Source organism: Perca fluviatilis, chromosome 16, assembly GCF_010015445.1.
Source record: "Perca fluviatilis chromosome 16, GENO_Pfluv_1.0, whole genome shotgun sequence".
NCBI classification, from domain to species: Eukaryota; Metazoa; Chordata; class Actinopteri; order Perciformes; family Percidae; genus Perca; species Perca fluviatilis.
Genome location: NC_053127.1, coordinates 18,532,481 through 18,557,232, shown reverse-complemented (window position 1 = coordinate 18,557,232; position 24,752 = coordinate 18,532,481). Strand labels below are relative to the sequence as shown.

Below are 24,752 nucleotides of genomic sequence, written 5' to 3'. Positions count from 1 at the left end.
GGGTTTATGCATAAAAGTGTCAAGAAAAATGTGTGACAGTATCAGATTGTGTGAGGATGGTGCAGGCATTTGTGAGATTTTATGATCCTATCACTAAAGTTATTAGAATTCATCCTGTGGGGAGCATGAATGTCTGTACCAAATTTCTGTCAGTTTTTCCAAAGTGTTGAAATATTTCACACTGAACCACAAACACAACAACCTCACGGTGAACATAGAGGAGATGACAGAGGATCATCATTAGAGAATACATCATTTGGGAACCACGAATGTCTGTATAAAATAGTAGTTATTGACCTACCCATCTAACCTGTTAAAGCAGCTAAAAAAACTCTCTCTCTTCCACACACACACACACACACACACACACACACACACACACACACACACACACACACACACACACACACACACACACACACACACACACACACACACACACACAAAAGTTGGAAAGAGCCAGCTAATGTAGACTGAATAGAACATCCATGGAACATATTGTACCAACACAAACAGAGAGACACATGACATGCTAAATATATCCCACTAACAAGTAAACAGGAAGAGAACTATAAGTATCTACACTCTCAGGTGTGCACAGAGATACAAAATACAAGCCTGTACTTTTCCCTTCTGTGTCAGACAGACAGATGGCAAGAATGTGAGATGATGACAAATTGTTTTCACAGCAGAGGGGAGGAGGCTTTTAACAATTTGTGAGTGCTGTTTCTCTGCTTGTATATCGCCCAACAAACCACCAACTGCTCTCAGCACTGATTCAAAAACACAAACACTCCAACGCAGTGACTTGGAATCCCAGCTACATCTTGTATCTCAGATTTAGCCTCCAGTTAAAGGTCTATCAGAGGGATCTCAGGACAAATCCCTGTGTATGTTTACCACTGAGTGTGTTGACAGGTGGGCAGATTAGTGGAGCACCCACCTCCTCCTGATCCCCGCAATAACAGTTCGTTGTAGATAAGCTCAGGTTTAGGCTGTCTCCTGGTAAATCTAAACCAAATCCAACTCAGGTTTAGACTGTTGCTTTTGAGAGGGACATGATCCTGGGTAATAGAGGCAGCTCTCTGAGGATTGGTGACATTGTACCAGAACTGTCAGTCACAGAAAAGAATGGGTTCATGAGAGCTGTTCATGACAATGACAGGAGAGAGTAAATCGGGTGGCTAATTAACAGTTAAGTGAAAGTATGGAAGGTTGGACCCCTCTAGCTGATGATGGTAGATTAGCAATGTGGATAAGGATATTATTCAGACATTATTCGTGATAGCTTTGAGAGAAAGTAATGCTAGCTAGCTTAGTATTTACACCTAATTCATATCAATGTAATAGTAAAAGACAACAAATGCTAATGCTCGCCCATTACTACACTTTATACATGGCCAGGATGTGAAATCATTCCCATAGACTAGATAAGCTTGACCTTCTTATACACCTCAGAGGAAATTTGTCTGTAACGTTACTAGATGTGAATGCAAGTGAGATGCCACAGCAGTAATGGCAGCTTGTTACAGACCAGATTCCTCTATAGCTAAAAACAAGAGTCTACAGCCATGCTAGCGCTCTGTGATGTTATAGGCACAGCAGTGCTTTCAGCTAAATGCTAATGTTAGCATGCTAACATGCTCACAGTGGCTATCCTAACACGATGATGTTAAGCAAGTGTAATGTTTACCATGTTCACCATCTAAGTTCAGTGTGTTAGCATGCTAACATTTGATAATTAGCACTAAACACAAAGCACAGCCGGGCTGAAAGGAATGGCATTAGTTTTGCAGGTATTTGGTCACAAACCAAGGTAGCGTCTCTGACAATTTGAAAACTTGATGGGATGATGGCACTAGATTAATAGTTTGTGGGACCCCAAAGTCCTTACAATTAATCCCAAGAGGGACATGAATGTCTGAACCAAATTTCAAGACAACCAATAGTTTTAAGACATTTCAATCACTTTATAGAAGAAATAGTCTCAATAATTTCATTTACTTCTTGGGGTGATCGCAGAGATGATATTGCACACATTAAACCCAAACTATCTGCATGGTTGTTTTCCACTAGAGGAAGTGAGATTTGGTTTATCATTTGGGTGACCTTACCATTTCAGAATAACACTGCCAGTGTTCCTAATGATCTCTGTAGAGTAGACAAGCAGGAAGGGGACATAAAACAGTACTGTGGTTATGATGGGGAAATAATTGCTCACATCTCCTCTGGGTTGTCTTTTGCATCAGTGGCTACCAACACCGACCTTTGGGCTGTAGTCTGAGCTCAAAGTCTGCTGCAGGATCTCAGAATAGCTAATGGCATACACTGCATGTTAATAATCTGTGGGAAACATGGGGAGGCAGTGGAAGCAAAACAATGGGATGTTCGAGTACTGCTGTGCTGAGCGTCAATGTTTATATATGGAGCAGTGGTAACCACCAAGGGTGTCATGCACGCTGCCCTTCAAAGCTAAAATGCAGCAACTGTTTTGTAGTGACCCTGGAAACAGAAACAGATCACAGTTTATCTCTGCTCTGACAGCGTGCAAGTGGATACAATATACTGGTTAAACTCTAATCATGCCCTTTGAATTTTCAAACACTAAAACTCCTTTTCATGACCAATTTCTATATATGTGTTTAATATGTACTATATGGTCGTGTGTGGTCTGAGCACATTGAGAACATAGTCAAGAGGCTTAGAGGATTACAGAGTTGTATTGTCTTTACACAAAATGTAACATTTATATTTGATCAGCAGACCTTAAAGAGAGGAACTAAGGGATTGTAAAGGTGACCTGGTAGTTCATATTACACAGACCTGCACTGTCGAACAAGTACAGGCAAGTGCTGAGGAGGGAAACACACACACACACCATCCTTTATTAAAAAGACAATGACTGAAAAGACGAGAGTCTAATACATCAATACAAAAATGTCATGTTCATATTAATATAAGCTATTATAGTACTAGCAGTCAGTGATTGTAAACACAGTGCTAGCGGGTAGAACAGTGGGTGGTAGAAGGTTAATTAACTATTTATAAGCACCGACAAGTAAGTCTTGTCTGAAAGTGATGAAACATGTATTTTAGTAATTTCATATATGGCATGATGGAATAATACTGTATACAAAATATTGTTTCCACCTTTCATTCTTGTGTCACTTGAAATTGTATTTTATCAAAAGTCACAATTTGCTCTTATGTAATTTCTGTTCTACATCATCATATTGACTCATCATAAGAATGGCACCCGTATATACAGGTTTACTCCTCGACGCATGTCATTCCCCCTCTCTCTCCCCTTTCATGTCTTCAGCTGTCCTGTCAAAAATAAAGGCCGGAAATTTTAAATTTTAAAAATGTTAAAAAAAAAAAGAAAAAAAAACATTAGAAACGTATGAAGAGATTATTTAATAATGACAATAGTCATTAGTTGCTGCACTACTTGGCTCACTATTTGAAAATCATACACTGACCTTAATAAATTACTTTAAAAAATAATGTTGAAAATACAGCCATCAAAAACACATTCACATCTCACTTTTGTTTGTGCTGGCATGCTTATGCTTTTGTGTGTTGTGTGTGTGTGTGTGTGTGTGTGTGTGTGTGTGTGTCAGACTCACTACCCCCTCTCCACTCTCCCTTTATGGTGGGGAGATTAGGTAGTTAATCCTACAGATCTCAGAGAAAAAGCCACTCCTGATGTCACAATGGATTTCACTCAGTCCACCAGAGAGAGGACAGACTTGCTGCCGATACGCATCTTGACCTCTGATGGAAACAGGGCCCACACACACACACACACCCACACACACACACACTCACACACACACACACACACACACACACACACACACACACACACACACACACACACACACACACACACACACACACACACACACACACACACACACACAAACACAAAAACAAAAACACACAAGGCAGAGCACTTGACCAAGGACAGGATATTATATTGCATATGTATTAGATGCATGCTATAAATAACCCCGCAACCATATTGAACTAATATTATGAAACTGTCACGTCTTGTTCCAACTCTTTATAATCATAGCCATTATGTATGTATGTAATACTTATACTGTATGTAATAGGCTATATTACTTAGGCTAACTTACAAACATTAAATCCAGTATTTTGCCACTAAAGGTCTCGCAGGCTGCTTAACAAAGGCCATTATTTTATAATTTTAACTCTGTAAGACATTCCTCACTCTTCATGACAGCACATGCAATCCTGGATACTGAATGGCTGATTTATTGATTTATTGATTAAGTCATTACAGAAGGATGAACATATACAGCCTTGTCCCCTTGTCTATCCTCTAAGTCACTGATCACTTCTAATAGACCAACTGCCACCATGCATGACTGCAAATAAAACTGTAAACAGGTCAGTGTTGAGCACTACTGTAAATCCAAGATGGGTTAAAAGACATTAAATCCAGCTCTAGCAGTGCTGTTCCGCAGCTGACCCTGACCTTTAACCTTCCCATATGTGACAGGCAGAAAATGAGTTTTCCCTTTTGTGGTCAATAAAGTAAAATGTACTTACTTGTTAGAAAAGGTTTGATTGAGATTTTTCTACAGCAGCAAAACAGACAATTACAGCTTAATTATTGTGTTTAGATGAGGTATAGCATATTATCATCAGTGTGTCATGAATTTTCTATTTTCCCAGAAAGGAACCATTGATTATCCACACACCTTCTCCTCTCTGCGTGGCTTTCTACAAGAAGGAAACCCTCGTCCATGCTTGTTTCTCAGGAGGTGTGTGCAGTCATTCCTCCACCCAAACTGTACTCTCTCCCATTCATGCTCCCACTACTTCCAGCACTGTCTCCCCAAATCTGGGGACTGCTGCCATGTTCTTAAAGGGGATGCATCAAGTGGCACGTTAAGAAACATTAAACCCAGATATAAAGTAATTCTGACTTCAAAATAAAACATAAACTTGACATGAAACCATAGACTGTATTAACAGTCTATGCATGAAACATCTGAATAAACCTTAAACACGATGCCATTTATCAAAGTGTATTGGACATTTTGGAATACATTGCATTTTGTCCACAATGACCAACTAAAACATTCAAGTACATTTTACATGTTAATCCCAATACATCAATAATAATGGTTCAATAATATAATAATGTAAAACTGACAGGGGCCATTCTGCATACTTCAACTTTTGATACTTTAAGTAAATTGTGCTACTAATACTTGTAAAATGTAATTTTGAATGCAGGACTTTTACTTGTAATTGTGTCTCCTGGCTCTTGAGCCATGACAAATATGGTAGACACACTTCAATAGTTTAACTCTTTTCATTGAGTTCTACAGCCTCAGCCCCTCAGCTGAGTCTGAAATTGGGTGAGCTCTGTTTTTTTTCTCTATTTTTAATGGTTTAACAAAAGCAATTTATTTAACAAAAGTAAATTATTATTATTATAATTTTATATTAATATTGACAGGAGTGTGTGTCAGCAAAACCAGTAGTGTAAGGTGTGCATGAGGCGGTGTGTGAGTGTTGTATGGTGCACAAAAGGAACCAAAGAAACACTGAGGTAACACTGTTGTCCACACATATTACTACTTACATTTTAAGCAAATGATCTGAATACTTCCTCCATCACTGTGAGGCTGTTAGTCACATGCAAGCCAAGCATTTCTCACTTTGCTTGTTAGATACTTTTTTTCAGGATACAGCCATACAAAATCTATATGGCAGAGAACTTGACTTTAGATAATGTGATTGTTTGATGAATATGATGATGAATATCTACTTTTGAGGATCCAGAGTTGGATTAATGCAACCCCATTTTCCTCATTTAACCACTCTGCTGTAAAAATGCACACATACCTGTTATGTGTTCAGTCATTCATTAATGAATTATTTCTCTCCATCATCATGAATTAATTACAATATATAATTTCTACTGGGTATGGGGGTACAATTCTATTTTTATTCCCTCACTTTTATAACAGAGCTATGGCGTATAAGAGCATCAACAATACAGAAATCTACATAGAGTCTCTACTTTTTTGGTACATCTTTATTATTATGGGAAGCACATATACATATACATACATACATATATATACATATATATATATATATATATATATATATATATATATATATATGTTGTGCCTACTGCACCTGCTGGGCATGTTCATACTGTCCATACTTACTTAGGGTATTCATATTTATCCTTACTGTTTATTCTACATATTTTATTTATTCTATATAATCTTCTTTTTACTGCTTTTACGTCCTTGTTTGCAAAATGACCAAAAAGAAATGCGCATACTGCGTATGTGAAGGATTAAAGTGGTTTTATTTCCCTTTAGTACTTAACCGGAAATCCCATGTCTGTTTCCGTGGCTAACTTGACGTTAGTTTTCTAAGGCAGGATGGCAGCTGAACGGGTCGGAAAGGTACAGCAACGCAGTCTGTAACATAACCAACAATCATCACAAACTCCCGTTTTAAAGAGAAGGACCGACAGATTTCGCTAAGGGACTCCTTTTGTACCAACCGGCGGAGGTGTTTGAGTTAATCGGCGGACGGTAACCTTTAACCTTGCGGATATTTTGTGTTCTTTTTCACCAAGAGAGAAAAAGATCCGTGTCCGGATGTGCCAGCAGTAACGTTATTGGGTTTTTCGCATGGCGTAGGCACCTTTTCTAAAGCAGGATATTCTTGATGTTTGGAGGGTCGGAGGAGGCCCTCGGGTCGACAGATTATCACGCTAACATTAACTATACCTCAGAATTTCCCAATTTGTGTGGAAAATGATCAACGAAATGATTGTGCAATAGAGAGAAGGAAGCGTCGTAAAACGTCTTGACTACCTCGGTGTAGTGACTGTGGAGAGAGCAAGTCACCGGGAATACATTGTGTTTTTGTTTCCTGCTCTAAACCATAAAAAAAACGTTTGTTGAGCTCCAACAAGGAAGACGAAAAGGGGATATTTGTGTTCTCATCTTGTGTTGTGTGTGTGTGAACCCCTCCGAGGACCGGGCAAAACCTTCACGATGACGGGCAGCACCCCAGCGGACATGGTGAGAGAATTTACTGTCCATTTTTCACACTTAGCTAACCATTTACATCCATTTATTTCCTCAAGGTTTTGACCCCCATAAAATGCGGATGAGAGCAGCGAGAGTGTTCTTCAAGAGCTACTTCTGGTTTCATTAATTTGACATGAGAACGTCGCTGTATCTAGTCCAACTTTGGTAATCACTATGTATTTTGATCAGGCTATAAACTATACATCCTAGTGATTTTATTCTTATCAGTGTTTGCAAGTTTTACCTCCTTCACTTAAACTCATGAACCTTTTACATTTTTGCTAATTGTTTGTTAATACATTTTCCTATAGTTCCAGGCAGCCATTGTCTCCCATTTCTTTCTCCACAGTATGAAACTCTATAAGCACACTCCCAACAATTCTTGATGTCCTGTAATCTAGCACAGTGAACATCAAGTCTGCATTATTTTGTGTGTGTCACATTATCTTTATGTGGTAGTAGCATTTATCCCCGGATAGATCTGAAAAGTTTGCACTAAATTGTGATAATGGAAGCCTGACAAAGATGAATGTACACTTGATGTTCACTAGAGCAGTAGCGATCAAACGGTGAAATGATATATCAACTGGGAAAATGAATTGCCAATTTTCATAACTGCCTATTTAGTTATCAAGCATAAAGAAGGCGTCAACTTTTGCTCTGGGAAATTGGGATGGGCTGCAGTTAGTATTTTCTAACATTTCATGGACTAAATGATTAGGCTAATTGGAAAAATAATAGACAGTTTGATCAGTAATGAAAACAATAGTTAGTCGCTGCCCTGATGCTCACTGCAACGGATTACACAATTTGTGAAACTCCAGCATCACAGGGTTGGAAATGAGTAATTACATCGCTGCTAGCCCTATTATCCCCAGCTACTGATGTAGTGGTGCTTTAAAAGGAGGCTAAACTGTAACCTATAAAGTCTGTGGTCATCATCAGGTGACTTTATTAGCTAACCCCCACCCTCTCAAGACACTATCCTCTTATGACTTATTCTACTCTAGCGTACTGACTGACTGTGGTGTGACTGTTATGAACTCTCATCATAAAGATTTATGTCCGCATCTCGTGGGTAAGCTATTCCACAAATTAAAAGGCGTATAAAATGCGTTCAGTTGGGTTCACCCAGTCTTAGACATTATATTTCCCCTCTGTCTGGCAGCTTTATGTCGGTCATCTTTACTGCTAGTGCGTGGTGGCTCTAAAAATATTTCCAGGTCTATGTATAGAAAGGATAAACCACATAATGTGCCCCTCCACGCAGAGATCAGCTGTGCCTGTACTCCTGTTGAAGTTCAGCTGATCCCCTGAACAGCAGGTCCATTATGTTGTTGGGATAACACTGGAAGGAAGTTAGAGGTGAGCAGGCCTCTATGTTTATGTCCGGTCAAAGCTAAAACATCTAAATATAGCACACCGCAAGGAATTTCCATGGATTATAGACGTAATCATGAGCCGAATCTTTAATTTTATGACCTCTTATGGCTGGTGGCTAAATCTAGATAACATTTATAGAAGGTTTTGTGTTATGTCACCATCTGTGTGGATGTGTGTGGCTTCGAATGAACTTCTGTTGCGGTGTTATGCAGGGTCAGTTTACATTTGTAATAGTGTTATTCTTGTGTATTATAGGATTATCATTCAGCCAGAGAACTTTGGTTAAAGCCTCCAGACACCTTGCTGAAGTGTCTTTAAGCAACACACTGAATCCCTGCCAGCTGGTTTATAGCTCAATCTGATATGTGCTGTGAGAATTTCCCTGTAGGGGAAGTATCAAATTATTTTCACAACATTTATTGCCAGTTTCGGGCATAAAGTTAATCGGAAAAAAAATTAATATTTTTTTACAACTGCCAACTCTCAAGCATTGTTTTAAATGGATTTTATTCCTGCCAGAGATGCTGTCTTCAGGCTCCTGTTATTAGTATGCCTGCAGCAGGAACATAAAGGTCAAATTCTGCACATAAGTAAGACGTTTCAGGATTTCTGCCAGCGAAAAATCTTAAGAGCAATTGCTTCCTTTTGTGGCTTAGCTCAATCTGTACACTAGCTTATTGTGTTCCCCAAGGAAATTTGGGGAAATATCAGCTTTCTGCATTTAACTCATCCTGTGTGGTTGAAATCAGCAGCAGATGCACCCTTCGTTTTCCCCCTACTCTCTCTCAGTCTGGGGAAGGAGCAAGTGCACACACACACACACACACACACACACACACACACACACACACACACACACACACACACACACACACACACACACACACACACACACACACACACACACACACATACTTATAAAGGCTGTGTAGAGTGGGAGTGAGAGTAGGAGGAGAGGAGATTGCCGATGCCAAACATTGTGGGTGAATGAATCTGAGAGAAGGAATAGTCATGCCCCCTTGAGAATGAAGAATGGGATTTTTTTTCCTTCTTGGAAAGGAAAAAATGAGGAGAGGTGGAGGGATAGGAAGAGTGAAGGATGAGGAGGGGGCAAATTGCCTCGCTCCAGGCAAACCTCAGAAGTGCCGACAGGGCTGAAATGGTCCCCATGGCAACAGTGGGACGCTCTATATCTGAGGTTTGGATGCCGGTGTGAGTATGTGGAAGGATTGGGCCGGGGTGCGCTGCAGGTATGTGGGTGTTTGTAACAACGAGCAGACGAGAGAGAGAGAGAGAGAGTAGTACAGAAGCAGGACAAGAATAAACACACACATTTCTTTAAGCAATTCAAAAAACCCTTGGTTGGTAATCAGCTGAAACCATTAATTAGTCAATTAATTTGCAACTATTTTAAAACCAAAATGCCAAAAGATGAAATGGTTCCAGCTTCTCAAAGGTGAATATGCAGGTTTTGTCTACTTTTATGGATTTATAGTAAGCTGAATATTTTTGTTGTTTTGTACTGTTGGTCAGACAAAACAAGTCATTTGAAGACGTCCTCTTGATCTTGTGATGGATTTTTTTTTTTACAATTTCACTTTTTCACTTTTCTACGATCACATTTCACTTCTGCTAATTCTTACAGAGCAATTTTCTTTATTCTTTCTTGTGTCCAAGCTTCAGAAACAAGAACCTGTCAGAACAAACTGTCTTTGTTCTTATAACAGATGTATAAAGCATTAGTAAATAATTTATTAACCATTAGCTAAAGCCCACAGTGGAAACAACATGACTGTGTGGCTTCTCCTCCTGGTTGGAAGTGCTTACTAAAGGCACACACATCTGATCCTGATTCAATATGAAGAAATAAACACTATTATCACACATGCACACTCATACACACACTCAGTTGGTAGACACCCTGTCATTTGTGCAATGAAGAGTATGTGTTCATTTGTGTTGGAGGTGGCCATCACAGCACTTATCCTCACCCAGACCAGGAAGTTCGATAGAACATATTAACCCTTCATACGTCAGGTGGAATTACATATGAATTTTCTTGCACACCTTAAGGTCTTATTGACAAGTGTGTTGGATCATACTGTAAACTCTTGACTTATAAGGAACCAAAAAATAGCATTGTTAAAGAAGTTAGATAACAATAATTATTGTGATATGTAGGTTGTTATTTAGGGCTGCAACCGAGACATTTCCTCCCATTTATCGATTAATCTGCAGATTATTTTCTTGATGAATTGATTAATCATTTAGTCTTTAAAATGTCAGAAAATAGTAAAAACAAGTCCTTTCTTAAGCCCAAGGTGAAGTCTTTAAATGTCTTGTTTTGTCTGACAAAAACCCAAAGATATTCAGAAACCAGCAAAAATTGTACATGAAGCTATTACCAGTGAATTGTTGACATTTTTGCTTAAAAGAAATAACTAATTATTGACAATAATTGACTAATCGACTAATCATTTCTACTCTATTGTTATCTATAATTGAATTGCCAAATTAGGACCACAGTTAATAAATGTATCAATAGATGTATAAACAAAACTTTAAACTTTAAAAATTACTGTATCAGTATGTGGCTAAAAGCTAGTTACCTCTGCTACCCAGCGTTTGGGTAATTGTAATTTTGATGCGTTGAAAGCAGTTTATTGTTCATTCCCACATTGTTAAAGAGTCCCCTTGAGGCACGCACAGAAACACAGACACACACCCACAAAAAGGAGTCAAAGGTTAGGGTCGAAGGTCAGCGGTGTGTCAGTCGCGGATGAAAGAACAATAGATGGGGAATCCTTGCTGCTGAAAACAGCAGTCTCTGTCCCATGTCTTACTCGAGCTTAGCTCAGCACTCATGACACCGAGTAGCTCCAGACGGAGAGAGGTCCACAGGCGGTCTTCAGCCTCGGGCAGGAGCTGCTGATGGGGCTTTGATTGACACATTCAGGGGGAAAAAAGAACACTATTAAATATCCTGACAGCTGGATGAAGCATGTCAGTGAATATGTGTGCGGTTGCTGATGCCATGTTTTGTGAGTCTGAGTCACAAATCAGGATTACATCATCCTGCCTGGGTGCAGGCGTTGATATATCGACTCTGACATTGTCACATGTCGGCCTCGCAGCGCCACGGAAAGTTGTGATAGCAGTTCTGAAGGTGCAGGAGTTGTGCTCCATTCATATTCATTTCCAGCATTTCAGGAAATTGAAGACTCAGAGTTAAAAGAAAGATCTGTTCGACTTCTAAGAAAGACGTGACTACCTAATGGTATTACTGTACATCGTGGTTAATAATAATAGAGAAGTGAATCGTTGTTTAACGTCATTTTTATTTTTTATTGGCTATGAGACCGTGCGTTGTATTGACCCTTGCTCTTATTAGCAACGCTTTTGTGAATGTGTGTGTGTGTCTCTGATTGTGTAGAATTAATTAAATTGTATTGATGCACGTCTGCCACACAGGAAGTCCTATTGAGAACCTCTCATCCATTGATTTCTTATGTAACTGTTTTTGTTTATCTGTGTATTCTTCAGTGTCGCATGTGTTTGTACATGTGCATCCTATGTGATGCCCTCTATGAATAATGATACCTACTGTACCTATCAATCCTCTTTTTCATTTCCCCCCCCCCATGTCTGTTCCAGCTGATCAGATATTTATAATATTCCAGTCATAATGCTCTCCGTGGTGAAAAATATCAAATCTGAAATATCACATTTTCAGGAGGCAATAAATATAACCTTTTTTGCTTGACAGCCAATTAATTTTTGACCTTCTGAACCTGCACAGTGTGTGTGTATGTTTTACCTGCACTAGGGTTGTAATCATAGTAGAGTTAGGCTACTATACTGTGTATGTATCCAGCCTAACCTGGTTGCATTTGCTGTTCTGTACATAACGTTTACGAAGTCACTCAGTTTTTCTGCAAAATTCATGTTTTCCTGTCGTCTGCAGCCTACCGCACACACTCTCAGACATTAACTAATACCTTAATGTGTTTGCAGTGGTTAACCAAGTTAAAGGTCCCATGGACCATGAAAATGCCATGGGACCTTTTTAACATGGGAGGTTTTTTAACATTAATATGCGTTCCCCCAGCCTGCCTATGGTCCCCCAGTGGCTAGAAATGGCGATATGTGTAAACCGAGCCCTGAGTATCCTGCTGTGCCTTTGAGAAAATGAAAGCTCAGATGGGCCGATCTGGAATCTTCTCCTTATGAGGTCGTAAGGAGCAAGGTTACCTCCCCTTTCTTTGCTTTGCCCGCCCAGAGAATTTGGCCCACACATGAGAGAGAGGCATCATGGCTTTCAAATGAGCAAAGTGGCAGTTGGTCAAGGCCAAACCCCCACCCTCCACCTTACCCCACCTTTCTCCTCCTCAATAGCTACAGACACAGAAATAGCACATACTATCTGTACGTACACACCGCCGCCGACTTGAGCTTCTAAAGATACCGGAAGTAATTCATTTTCAATGGAAGCTGGCTTCTCTCCGCTGCAAGGAGCGTCAAATCTGTCGGCGTCGCGTCTTGGGCGTTTTGAGCGTCCAGAGCGTCAATCAGAAAGTTGAAAGTATGTCAACTTTATGGTAATGAGCTATGACGCGGTTCAGCAGCAAGCAGCGGCAAACAGCAGCAACCAATCGGAATATAGACGTCCTTCGCCCTGGCTGATCCCGGAGAAACATACGATGTAAACTTTCGTTCCTACAAAACATTAGCTCCGTGAAAATGGAGGAAAAGCTCATAATCGCCGTTTCTGGTTTCCCTATCATTTACGATATGACGTTGTTTGCGTATAGGGACCAGTTAATGTTACCGGCTGCCGGTCACCTCGTTTCTAAACAGTCCGCTCACGGTGAAGTCCTGCATGGATCAACAGCTGGCGGCTGCTCACTCTGCCTGCATTCTGCTGCGGTTCAGCGGCTAACGAGCGAGCTAACTGCTAACCGACACTGCTGCGACCAACAAACAATACAAATTCTGTCATTATATATGCAATTTATAAAAGGTTTCTAGTGTCAATGGATTGGCCGTGCAGTGGCTGCTTGTGCTGTTTCTTCAATCGTGTGTTGAACATGATCGAACATTGAATGCTGCCACGTCAGAGTGGCCAAAGCGTCAAAAAGCTTCCCCGTACTTTTTGACAAGCGTCCTCGACCGGGCGGCCTGAGCTTCTTTGCAGCTCAAGTCGGCGGCGGTGTGTACGTACAGTAAGGAAAGCTCATTGTGGGACTGTCTCGTAGTCGCTGTAATTCTGCACCGAGGCTGAATTTCGGGAAAGAGACTTCAGATACAGTATTAGGGGACCACTAAGGCCTATATAAAAGCATCCAAAGAGCACCATGTCACGGGACCTTTTAAAACTTCAAGTTTACTAAAGTTAAGAGGTTTTCTTTGGCTGTAATGCTTATGATAATTTAGGCTAGAGACACACTTCACAGAGCCAACTGTAATAACCACCAAGATTAAATCTTCAGGATAGATTTCACTCACCAGGCTTGAAAGTGAGACCCCATCTCCTTTGTTGTTGGTTTGTATTTCTAAACAGCCCAGCTTGAAGACTGAATTAGTGCTGTAAGTAACCCAGAGGGTTTCTAAGAAGAAGTCAGTGTGTGCGTGTTGGGATAAGAGCTTATTCTGCCGGAAAATCCCCCTTTTCAGCCGCAGTGTTGGCAGGTATGGCTTTGCTCAGGAATGTGTTGAACTACTTCACTGTTTTGGGGGCTCCCGGGGTCCCGGTTTAATAGGAGACTTCTGGTCTACGCTATTGATTCTAGTCCTGATCTTTCTTGACAGTGAATAGGCACTTGTTGTATGCTGTATGTCTTCATGTCCTTGAATAATAATATCATAGGAGCAGAGATAGCAGTGTAATGTTCACCAAGTTCATAATAAATTAATTATTAATTACTGATTCCTGAGCACTGAGCTCATTGCAAAACAGTTCTCTACAGTACATGCTGGACACCTCAGGACAAAAGTAAAGTAAGGACACTCTTCAGCTTTTATGCTGTGTTACAGAGTCAGAGCATGACATAAATAAGTGGGTGTAAGTAATATGTATAGTAATATGCGAGATCTCAGATGGCGCTAACACAAAAAAGTCCTAACTAGACTCTGGATGTCTGCAGCCACTTTTGAAGTATAAGTGCATGTATTAGGTTTATGCATGAGCATAAACCTAAAGCAGAACCTGTTCTTCCTGTTAAGTGTGACATGTTTGCTATTGGCTTTGCCAATGGAGTAACACCCACTTCGCAGTTCACTTTTGCTCCAGAGAACAGCACAAACTAGAGCTGCGCCTAAAGGCCATTGTTTGCATGTAGTGGTTTTGTGGCATTGTGCCATTTAGTCCCTTATCTCTCGGTTAAGTCTGATTAGCCATCACAAAGATAAGGTAATTCTCTGACTTTTTGTTTATTTGTTTCAAATAGTATTCGTCCAGTGATCTTTAATGAAAATGTTATCCCTGACAGGATGCTGCTGAAAGCTTTCTCCACAATGGCAGGGATATAATTCTGGTGGCCAGTGGTGGGCAAATGCTAAATTCAAATACAATTGAGCAAAATAACCTGCCATCCAGTATCTCTTTTGTAATTGCAGTCTTCTGAATGAGTTAATGAGAAATGAGTTACTGCCTTCTGATACTAAAGCAAATTAAATTCATAGGATGTTGTGGGCTGGCTGAATTGAGAAACTGAAAGGAGGAAGAGAAACTTGAGTTGAGAAGAATGTGTCACTCTGTGACACGCAGAGAGGAAAATGAACAGCCAACAAAAACTTATTTTACTTCAGAAAGATCTTATTTTACTGACTGCAAAAAACCTTTTGCTCATTTCTCACATCAACTGAGGCAGTTGTGTGAACCGGCATGTTAGCTTCATTAAATATTCTACTCACAGACATTTTTTGCCAATCAGTAATGTGAACTAACTTGACTCATTAATGGAGACCGGGAGTTGCTCGCTTATGTGTTCCTTTTTAGATAATAAGTTTCTAATGGAAATTTTGCACAAATAACGTGCTCAATCAATGTAGTCAGTGCATGCTGTATTGATTTCAGGGATTGATTGCATTGACAGACTCAGGGATCATGATGCAGCCTTTTGTTTTAATGTTATTATCTTTCAACTGATGTTACAGGACTAACAGGAGGGACTTTCTGTAGTAGCTGTAATTGTTCCAAATTTAATTTAAACAGACGTAAAACAAAAGGTCTCAAGTGAGTAAAACACACTTTGTGTGTGTGTGTGTGTGTGTGTGTGTGTGTGTGTGTGTGTGTGTGTGTGTGTGTGTGTGTGTGTGTTTTTTTTTTTTTTGTTTTTTTTTTTTTTTTTTTGTTTTTTTTTTGTTTTTGTTTTTGTGTTTGTGTGTGTGGGGGGGGGTTTTTTTTGTGGGCAGGTTTGTGTTTATAAATGAAGAAGGATGTGTTTGACTTAAAGCTGTTCACCTGTAATCAAGGCTTAGATATTCTGTCCAGATATTTGAACGTCCTGTGCCAGCGCAGCCAGACAGACTATACGTACTGAGGGAATTAGAGGGTCAATATTGAGACTCGTCGGGTCCCAGACATGGCTGACATTAGTCACAGAGCAGTCATCCAAAGGTCAGGCCTCATCTACTGGATGTGCCAACAGGATCAGCTGGCCTCTAGTCCTCACACATATGCCTTTAAACCAACTTTTACTCTGTTGTGGCTGTCTGTAATTAAAGAATCACTTTCGCATGCTTTTACAATGTAAAATAAACCGACAAGCTTTGTACTCAAACCCAACTCAGCAATGCGGCATATTTGTCTTCATGTTATCATCGCTAATAGGAGCTGCAACTTGTGATTGTTTTCATAATCAATTCATCTGTTAATTTCTGTGGTTAATCATTAATTGTTTAGTCTTTCAAATGTCAGAAAATAATAACAAATCTCTACATTAATGGCTGACTTTCTCACATTGCCTGTTTTGTCCGATCAACAGTCCAAAACCAAAGATATTTAATTTTGTGTGAAATAAAACAAACAACCGCAAATCATGACATTTGAGGAGCTGGATCTAGATATTTTTTGCTTGATAAATGATAAACTCAAACAATGAGTTAATTCAAAACCATGGGTATTTTAGTATTTAGAGCAGTCCACATAAGCCATAACATAAACCTATAGGATCGTTTCAGCATGCGGTAGAGTCCTGTGTTCATGTAAAGTGACATTGAGGACAAAAATTCCAAATTGGGATGTGGAAAACGATTCTGGAACCAGCGTGTCCTCACACTTCCAACCCTTTTAACTGACTATTCGTTGCTAGGTAACTATCTCAGAGTTCCTCCTCCAGAAGCTTGTGTGTCACAAATACCATGCACGAACTAAATTAGAGCCTTAATCCTCAGCTGATACTGTGAGCCAGCTTTAGTATTGAGGCTTTCAGGGGTTTGCCACTATGTGAACAGTCTGTATAGACAGCAATTGTCCTGCTAATCTTTAATATTGTTATTATATCTAAACCTTTTGTTTGTCGCAACCACTTTAAATCCTTTTCTACAACTTCAGTGTAAATACACTGCTTTTGGTGTCCTTGCACTAAACTTACAAAGACAAACTCCTGTGTGTGGATAGTGATTCTGAGCCTGATGCTGAAAGATTGTCAGCTTTATGTTGAACAGGATGTGACAGCAGTTCATTGATTGTGTACTTATGTCTTTGAATTTGTGAGCTGTGATGCAAAAAGACAATTAGCAGGAAATGTTTTTGGCTTGTTGCTTAAAGGTTGTTGTGATATCAGAGAAAACAATATGGGAGCCTTTTTTGTGTATCTTTTCAGATTTTCTGATATTCACACACTCATAGAGAGATATGTCAGTGGGAAATAGTCACAGAAGAGTTAAAGATAGAGAGAGTGTGTGTGTGTGTGTGTGTGTGTGTGTGTGTGTGTGTGTGTGTGTGTGTGTGTGTGTGTGTGTGTGTGTGTGTGTGTGTGTGTGTGTGTGTGTGTGTGATGTAGAGAGAAAGAGCAAGCATTGAGAGAGGGTATATTTGGCCTTCATGCTGTCTTGCACAAATTTGTCATTGCATGCTGGATGCTATGGAGTACTCTATGAATGTCTCTAATGATCCCAGCAGGGGTTGTGTGTGTGTGTGTGGGGGGGAAATGTGCTAGCAGTAATAAGCATTGGACCTTGCACTAGAATGATTGAGAACTTTTCATTTACTTTTTTCTCTCCGTTTCTTGTAATGAGGATGCATTGGTTTATCTTGAGAGAAGCAGCAGAACTTTGACCCACACAGAGGAAATTAGATATCAACCTATCGTTTAGTTTAATTACACATTTTTGTGAAGTGGCTACTCTGTGCAAGATATCATTTGGCTAAACGTAGGGTTTCCAGCGAAACAGCAGTGTTCACCTACTCTTAAATCTGTATTCTGGGCTAGTGGGTTTGAAAGCTCGGATGTTTGTGCGTGAGTAAAGCTGGAATGTCTTGGCTAAGTTTAGCTGACTTCCTTTTAGCTTGCCACAGAATAGCTGAGTCAGCTGAACTTGGTACAGTTACAGTTCATAGTACAGTGTGGTTTAAGGCTCACTGGAACCATTAAGGCTTAGAGATGGCAGGTACTTTAATCCTGTTTAATTTTTAATCTAAATGTCACAGTGTTGAATAAACAGGGCAATATATGTGAAGCCAAAGTGTGCTTTATTCTCAAAATATTCTTGTGAAGTCAGGTGGATATATGAGGAGCCAATTCTTTATTATACTAACTAGCATGGCTGTAAACATCCTTACTATGGTCATGTAACAGTCAGCAAAACATCCCCTAAACGGCACCCCTTGGCTGATTATGTCATCGTTATTCATATTATTTTCTCTGCCTTGGGGTGGAACAATGTTTGTCAAAGATCTTGATTGGGTCCCCAGCCACCGCCACCCCCCCTTCCCTGCTGCCCTGTTCCTTTCTGTTGTTGCTTGTGTAAGCGGTTGTCTCCACTGTCTCCCCTCTGAGGCTGCCTCTTTGCTGTTGTGCACAACACAAACATAACCAGTGGCTCAGATCTCTAACCAGATAACAGTGAAAAAGAAAACAAAAAGGAAACCCCTATAGATGCATCTCTTAAACACTGCAAACACAGACAGTCACACACTAAGTTTGTGTCTGTTGTGATAATTTATTCAATTCATTTCACTTTAATTTTGTCTTAAATGTGAATATTTCACATTCTGTGGGCTTGTTAGTGGATTCTCTCTGTTGAATTAACTCTGCTAATTATTGAGGCAATGACACATTATATTGTGTAGCTGTAAAATGGTTATACCTACAATGAAATCTAATACAGCACCTCAAACAGCCTGAAAAAATGGCATTAGTATATATTCACCTTTCAAGCAAAGTCTTAACAAAAATGTAACATTGTAGGCTTCACAAAGATATTCTTTATTGCAGGGCTGTTGCATTAGATCACACCATATTATACAGGATTACAGTATATTGTGTTCTATTTTTATATCTCTACGATACTACTAATAAGTTGTATGTTTACTATAACACATGCTCATAAGATTTTATAAATGGCTTTTTCATTGCATGTAAACCTGCATCTATTCCTGTGTGTGTGTGTGTGTGTGTGTGTGTGTGTGTGGTGGGGGGTAGTAATACCCCTGTTTTTTTCTGTCTAGTGCCATCTGGTAAATTCCAGCACAGAGGGCATTTTAGCTTGCCAGCAGTCTCTATCTGTGTGCCTGTCTCTCTCTCACACACACACACATGTAGACACATTCTCTGCTACACACACGGCATCACGTGAGTTGTGACTGCAGGCAGAACTCTTTTTTTTCTGGGAGAGAAAAAGAAAACGCAGTGTTGTGGATGTAACTGCAGTCTCCCAACCGTTTCTCCTCTCTGATGTTACATCAAGTTTCTCCTTTAAATGTCTGCTAAGCTTTTATAGTATCTGAGGAACGGGACAAAGCTAGTAATAGAAAGGGAATTAGATTTGTCAGTGGGGTTGAAAACCATCAACCAACAACAACAGGATTTGAGATACAGAATTGGATTTACCTGCCAATCATTCACTTTGATTTTTTTATTATGTTATAAAGGTTTTCTCAACTGACAGCCCTTCATTTCAGGCTGAAAACTCAACACTACATTTTCACCTGGCAGCAGCAGTATACACAGGCATGACAGATGATTTTTTTTTTTTACTGGACCGAGTTACATTTATCTGTCTTCATCCAAACCCTTACCTGTAATTGCCCACATAGACCAAGAGGAAAACCAGCACATTGAAACGTTAGTCACTGTTATGCACCTTAAGAAATAAAATCATCAAGTAGAAGACATCCGTGTTGCACCGGCAATTTTTTGCTATTTATTCTGTTGTGTCCTGCCTTGGTTGCACCGGATTGTTGTGGTCTGCAGAAGCGCAGAGAACTCCCCCTTTTTTCCAAGAGGAAAACCAGCACGTTTGTTGATTTTTAAAGCTGCAACTAATGATTATTCTCATTATTGATACATCTGTTGACTATTTTATTGATTAATAATGAAACCGGTCCATCACCATTTCCCAGAGGACAAGGTGACATCTCCAGATTGCTAATTTTGTCTGACCAACGGTCCAAATCCCACATATAATAATTACCATAAATAAACCGAGCAAAACAACACATTTTCACATTTTAGAAGCTGGAACCTGTGAGTGACTTTTGCTAAGTAAATGGCTTATCCGATTAATCAACTATCAAAATAGTTTTTATGTCAATTGATTTTGATTCATAAATATTATCAACATAATAAATAATTATCATTTCATTACTATTTCACAATTCCATGGGGGGCAGGTGTGGATGTAAAAATGTATAAAATCAATTAATGTGTAAAGAAAAAAGAGATTCCAAATATCCTAAACCTTCATGTTAGATGCACACAGGAAAACGGAAAGTGCTTAGAAAGAACAACCTGAAAGGTTACATATCATGTGAATCCTGACTGCAGGGCATTGGCTACACACGGCTGGGGAGACCACCTAGGAAATAGGAGGGAGGAAGGGGGGGAGACAGGGGAAGGCAGAGGTCACCACCGAGCATGTAGTTCTCTTGGGAGGTGGAGAGCAGCATGGGGATGCTTTACTTGACTCCAGGGTTTTTACATAGCAGGGGGTCGAGAAAACACGGGGGAGGAAGTCACATTAGTGAGATACCCTGAGATGGAAGTGATGGACAGTGAGAGGAGGAGGAGGGAGCAGACAGGGCTGCTGCAGAGCAAATGGTAGGACGAAGGAGGTAAAGGACAGGAGGTCCTTTCATCACAGCCATCAGGGATCATCAACCCTCTGTGTGGTCCCTTCACAACAGCAGCATGACGACATGTGGCATGTTGGCCTTTGGGTTTGTGTCTCTGCTGGTAGCTGTCCCCCCCCCCCCCAGTGCCTAAACAGACAGAATGTTGACACAAAGGCTGGGCACATAATGTCTAATTTAGCAAACAGAGATGCACAGAAATTGAAAACCAAAAAAAAATCCATTCCAGTGCTAATTTAAACTAACAACACTTAATACAGACGTAACAGCTTCCAGCTTAACAGTATTTCATTGTGCATATAGTATTTTCCTTGAAACACAAAAAAAGAAAGAAGTTGCCACGGTGGCCTGCAGAGCTGAATACACTATAAAGCAACAATGAAAGTCAAATTAAATTCTGTAGTGGTTTTGTTAAATCAAGACCTTGATATTTGTATGATTCAAATCAGTTTCCAAAGTGGTTATGTATGAACAATTACCTCAAACTATTATTGAATTATCAACGTTGTATTATCAAATCTTTTTTGCTGAACATATTCTTGCCTCCTGAAGTAGTTCATTCTTTCTTTCTGCTTCCCAACAATCACTTGCACCTCCATTTGCCCCATAGACCGGAAGTAACTATTCATTGTGCTCATAAATAAGAGAAGGGTACATTTTTGATACAGAGGGCATCATGTAAGTCTGCATTGAATGTCAGAAGAAAATGAGTTAAGAATGCATGCCAAAGAAAAGTAGTAGTGCTGTCCGGAGAGGGGAATACACAATGTTTTTTATACCTGGGGATAACAGCACACACTTTTACATTCGCAGTGATGCACTTGGCTGTACACACGAAAAGTGACAGAAATAATTCTGTAAAGAATGAAAAAAATAAAAAAAAGAGAACTTGAGAGAGAAGTTCAAACCCAGTTTACTTTCTCACCCCCACACAGACGATGTCAGAATGTACGCTGGTAAAGGTGTGCAACTGTCTCGAAAAAGTTTTAAAATAGCTGTTGCTTTCCTTTGCTTTCACACAGTTTGTATACGGCGAAGCAGGGTGATGTTATTAGCTGATAAACTGCCTCTAAACTGGAGCATGTGGGTTTAAATCTCCATGTTGGCAAACATCTACCTTGCTGCAATCCTTATCAGCTCCAGAGGTGCTTTCTTGTGCTAACCTTCAGACTTCTTGGTCAACCAACAAGAGAAAACATAATTTCACTACCTGTATCAAATTGTCAACCGATAATGACAACCACAGATACATCTTTATGTCACTGTCATCCCATTCTCTATCTCATCTCTTGCCTTGTGTTAGGGAGAGAGGGACACCCGGTCTAGACGCTGACAGAGGGAAGTGCAGAGGGAAATCGATTGAAGCATATAAGAGCAATTTCACGTCTCGGCCCACAGCTTCAAAAGCAGAGCTCCTCAGCAGTCCACCTCCCAGCAGGCATTTTGAGTGTTCACGCAAAGTGCATGTGTGTTCATATATGAGCAAATGTGCGTGAATGCAAAACACCAAATAGTTAGTGGATGACCGAAGGAACTAAGTGGATTTCACTTTCACGCTTACTCTTCTCGCCGCCTCTCTCTGACCTTCGTTGTTCCCTCTTTGAATCCTCTTTGAGTTCCCTCTCTCTCGCTCTCTCATTTCCCCTGTCGGTCCCACGGGTTTGCCTCCAAAAGTGTCAGCGTTTCCTCTGTCCTCCTATAGTCTCAGACCTCGCCATCACTAGCATGGCGTCTGTACAGCATCAGCACTTTGGAGGTGGTGTGTGTGATAGCACTCCACTTCTTTTTTTCTTTTGGTGTCATGCCACTGTCTTGGCCTGTGTTATGTTTCCTCTCTCCCTCTGAAAGTATTTATTGGAGTTTTGTTCTTTTTGATGAGATGAGGACAGCGGAGCTCCCCCAGCTGAGGTCTGACGTGCGAAAGTAAAGCTGTCATCTTTTTTTTCTGCCAAGTGACATTCTATCTCACTTTACTACATGTCCATCTACTTCTCATACTCTATGGCCAATTATGAAGCGTCTTTACTCCTTGTGTTGAGTCGGTAAAGATGTGGTGGTGGTGAAACTTGTGGTGGTGGTGTGTGGACGATTGTTGTGACCTCAAATGTCAGAGCCCTGACACTAAGCAAAGTCAAACCAAAAAGTCAGAAATAACCAGTGTCTGTGGAGCAGACACGATCTTTTCCGTTCTTGTCGCTCCTGATTTTCACTTGAATATCTCCATAAATGGTTGTTATGCAGCTCGCATGGTTTTCCTGTTCTGGTTTTTGCCATGAAAAAGGGAAGTAGCATCGGAATGAGGTCATGCTTTTGTGTAAATATTTAGCTGGGCTTGTTCCTTAACATCTCTTTATCAGGCTAGCTAACACTGCAGCATGTGGTGCCTTCCTTCAGCTATTGCACCATCTTCATCACAACTTCCACACACAGTGTCCCATCAGCGTGTGGGTTGCCAGTAGGTAATGTACAGTAATTTACTTCAGTATTCTTTCAGTTCTCAATAGAGTTGGCATGTTAACTTATTTGTCCCTGTGTTGTTGAACAGCCATTTCGAAATGCTAGACGTAGAGTTGAGGGAGAGGCAGGAGGCAGCCATGCGAAGTAAACCTTGCGTCAACCTCTTTGTGACAGCTCCGATCACAGAGACACAGAGCCTGTGATCAAAGGCACCTACCTGGCGTCTGTCAGGAGAGAGGAATGCAGCCCTGGGTAAGAGCACGAGTTAAGCAAGGAGGGGATATGACAGCATGAAAAGGAGCGCTACCTGTTTCTAGAGACAGCAGAAGCAGCTGATGGATTAAAGGGTTATCTTTTCGTAAACGGGGAGAAGGGAGGGATGAAGAAAGTGGACAGAGAGCAGAGAGCTGTCAGGTACAGTGCCGGCTGGAGAGTAGGAAACTGCCCATCATGCTGGTGACAGGACTGAGAGGGAGGGAAAAGAGGAGGAGAGGGGTTTTATGGTTGTGATGAGGACATCAGTGTATCAAAGGATAAGTCTTTTTGAATGACAGTACAAACGGACAAGGGCTTGGAAAGATATATGAGGTATGATGGGGTAACGGTGTAATGAGACATATGACTGATAGTAGTGAGAGCAACTAAAGGGAGATGGGAGTTTTGTCGCTCATTCTCTCCTGGATCCAAAACCGAGAGTTATAGATGCATCAGTGGATAATAATATTCACAGCTGCAGATCCACTATGCAAAAACACTTTTAGGATCAGAGTTAAAGTCTGAAAAAGAACACCTTAAAAAACAAAAATCCTCAATGTCAAATATTGAGTTTTCCCTTAATAATTCTAGAATATAATGTATTTTTAGTGTTTGCAGAGGAGCCGTAAGTTGAGGGTTTCTTTGCATCGTGCAATTAAACTGCCACATAATATGTGATGCTATAATAAAGGAAATAAACCTTAATTTTATGACACTATTAGAATTGTAATGGAGCCATTAGCCGCCTCTGCTGAAGGAAGTTAGCATGATGCACCAGAAAGTGCTTCTGATAAAGGTCTGTGTTGTTGGCCTTTACAATCTCTCTTACAATGGAGCCTCTCTTTAATGATTAATGGCCTTAATACAGTCCAACAGGAAGGAGGTCTGTGTTTTATGTCCACTGCACAGGCTGCTCACTTTATACACAAACAGACATAAAAGAGAAGAAAACTTTACTGGAATTTGATCCAAGGCCAGCAGGATCACATGTATGGCTTCAGAGTTCACCAAGGTTCAAGGTTCTTTATTAGTCATGTGCACAACAATAACAGAAGTTGTTGATGGAAATGAAAATCTTAGGCCTCAGGCACCTCCAACAGTGTTTATTAAATAAGTAAAAGAAAACACAAGTAAATGCAAAATCTAAATCGAAGACACAAAAAAATAGTGCAAGTTAAGATATAGGGCTAAAATGGATATTTTACAACAACATTGAATGCAACAAAGGCTTATGGAGCCGGACCCAAACGCAACACTCC

At 40.2% G+C, this 24,752-nt stretch overlaps 1 protein-coding gene across 1 annotated transcript in view; it reads left to right on the top strand.

Moving 5' to 3' along the window:
* Positions 1–6,420: 6,420 nt before the first annotated feature.
* ubl3a (ubiquitin-like 3a) overlaps positions 6,421–24,752 on the top strand; it is a 34,056-nt gene continuing 15,724 nt past the window's right edge. The window contains exon 1 of the mRNA XM_039777233.1: positions 6,421–7,094. Coding sequence (XP_039633167.1) covers positions 7,068–7,094 — 27 coding nt within the window. The 5' untranslated portion in view covers positions 6,421–7,067. The remainder of the gene's footprint in view (positions 7,095–24,752) is intronic.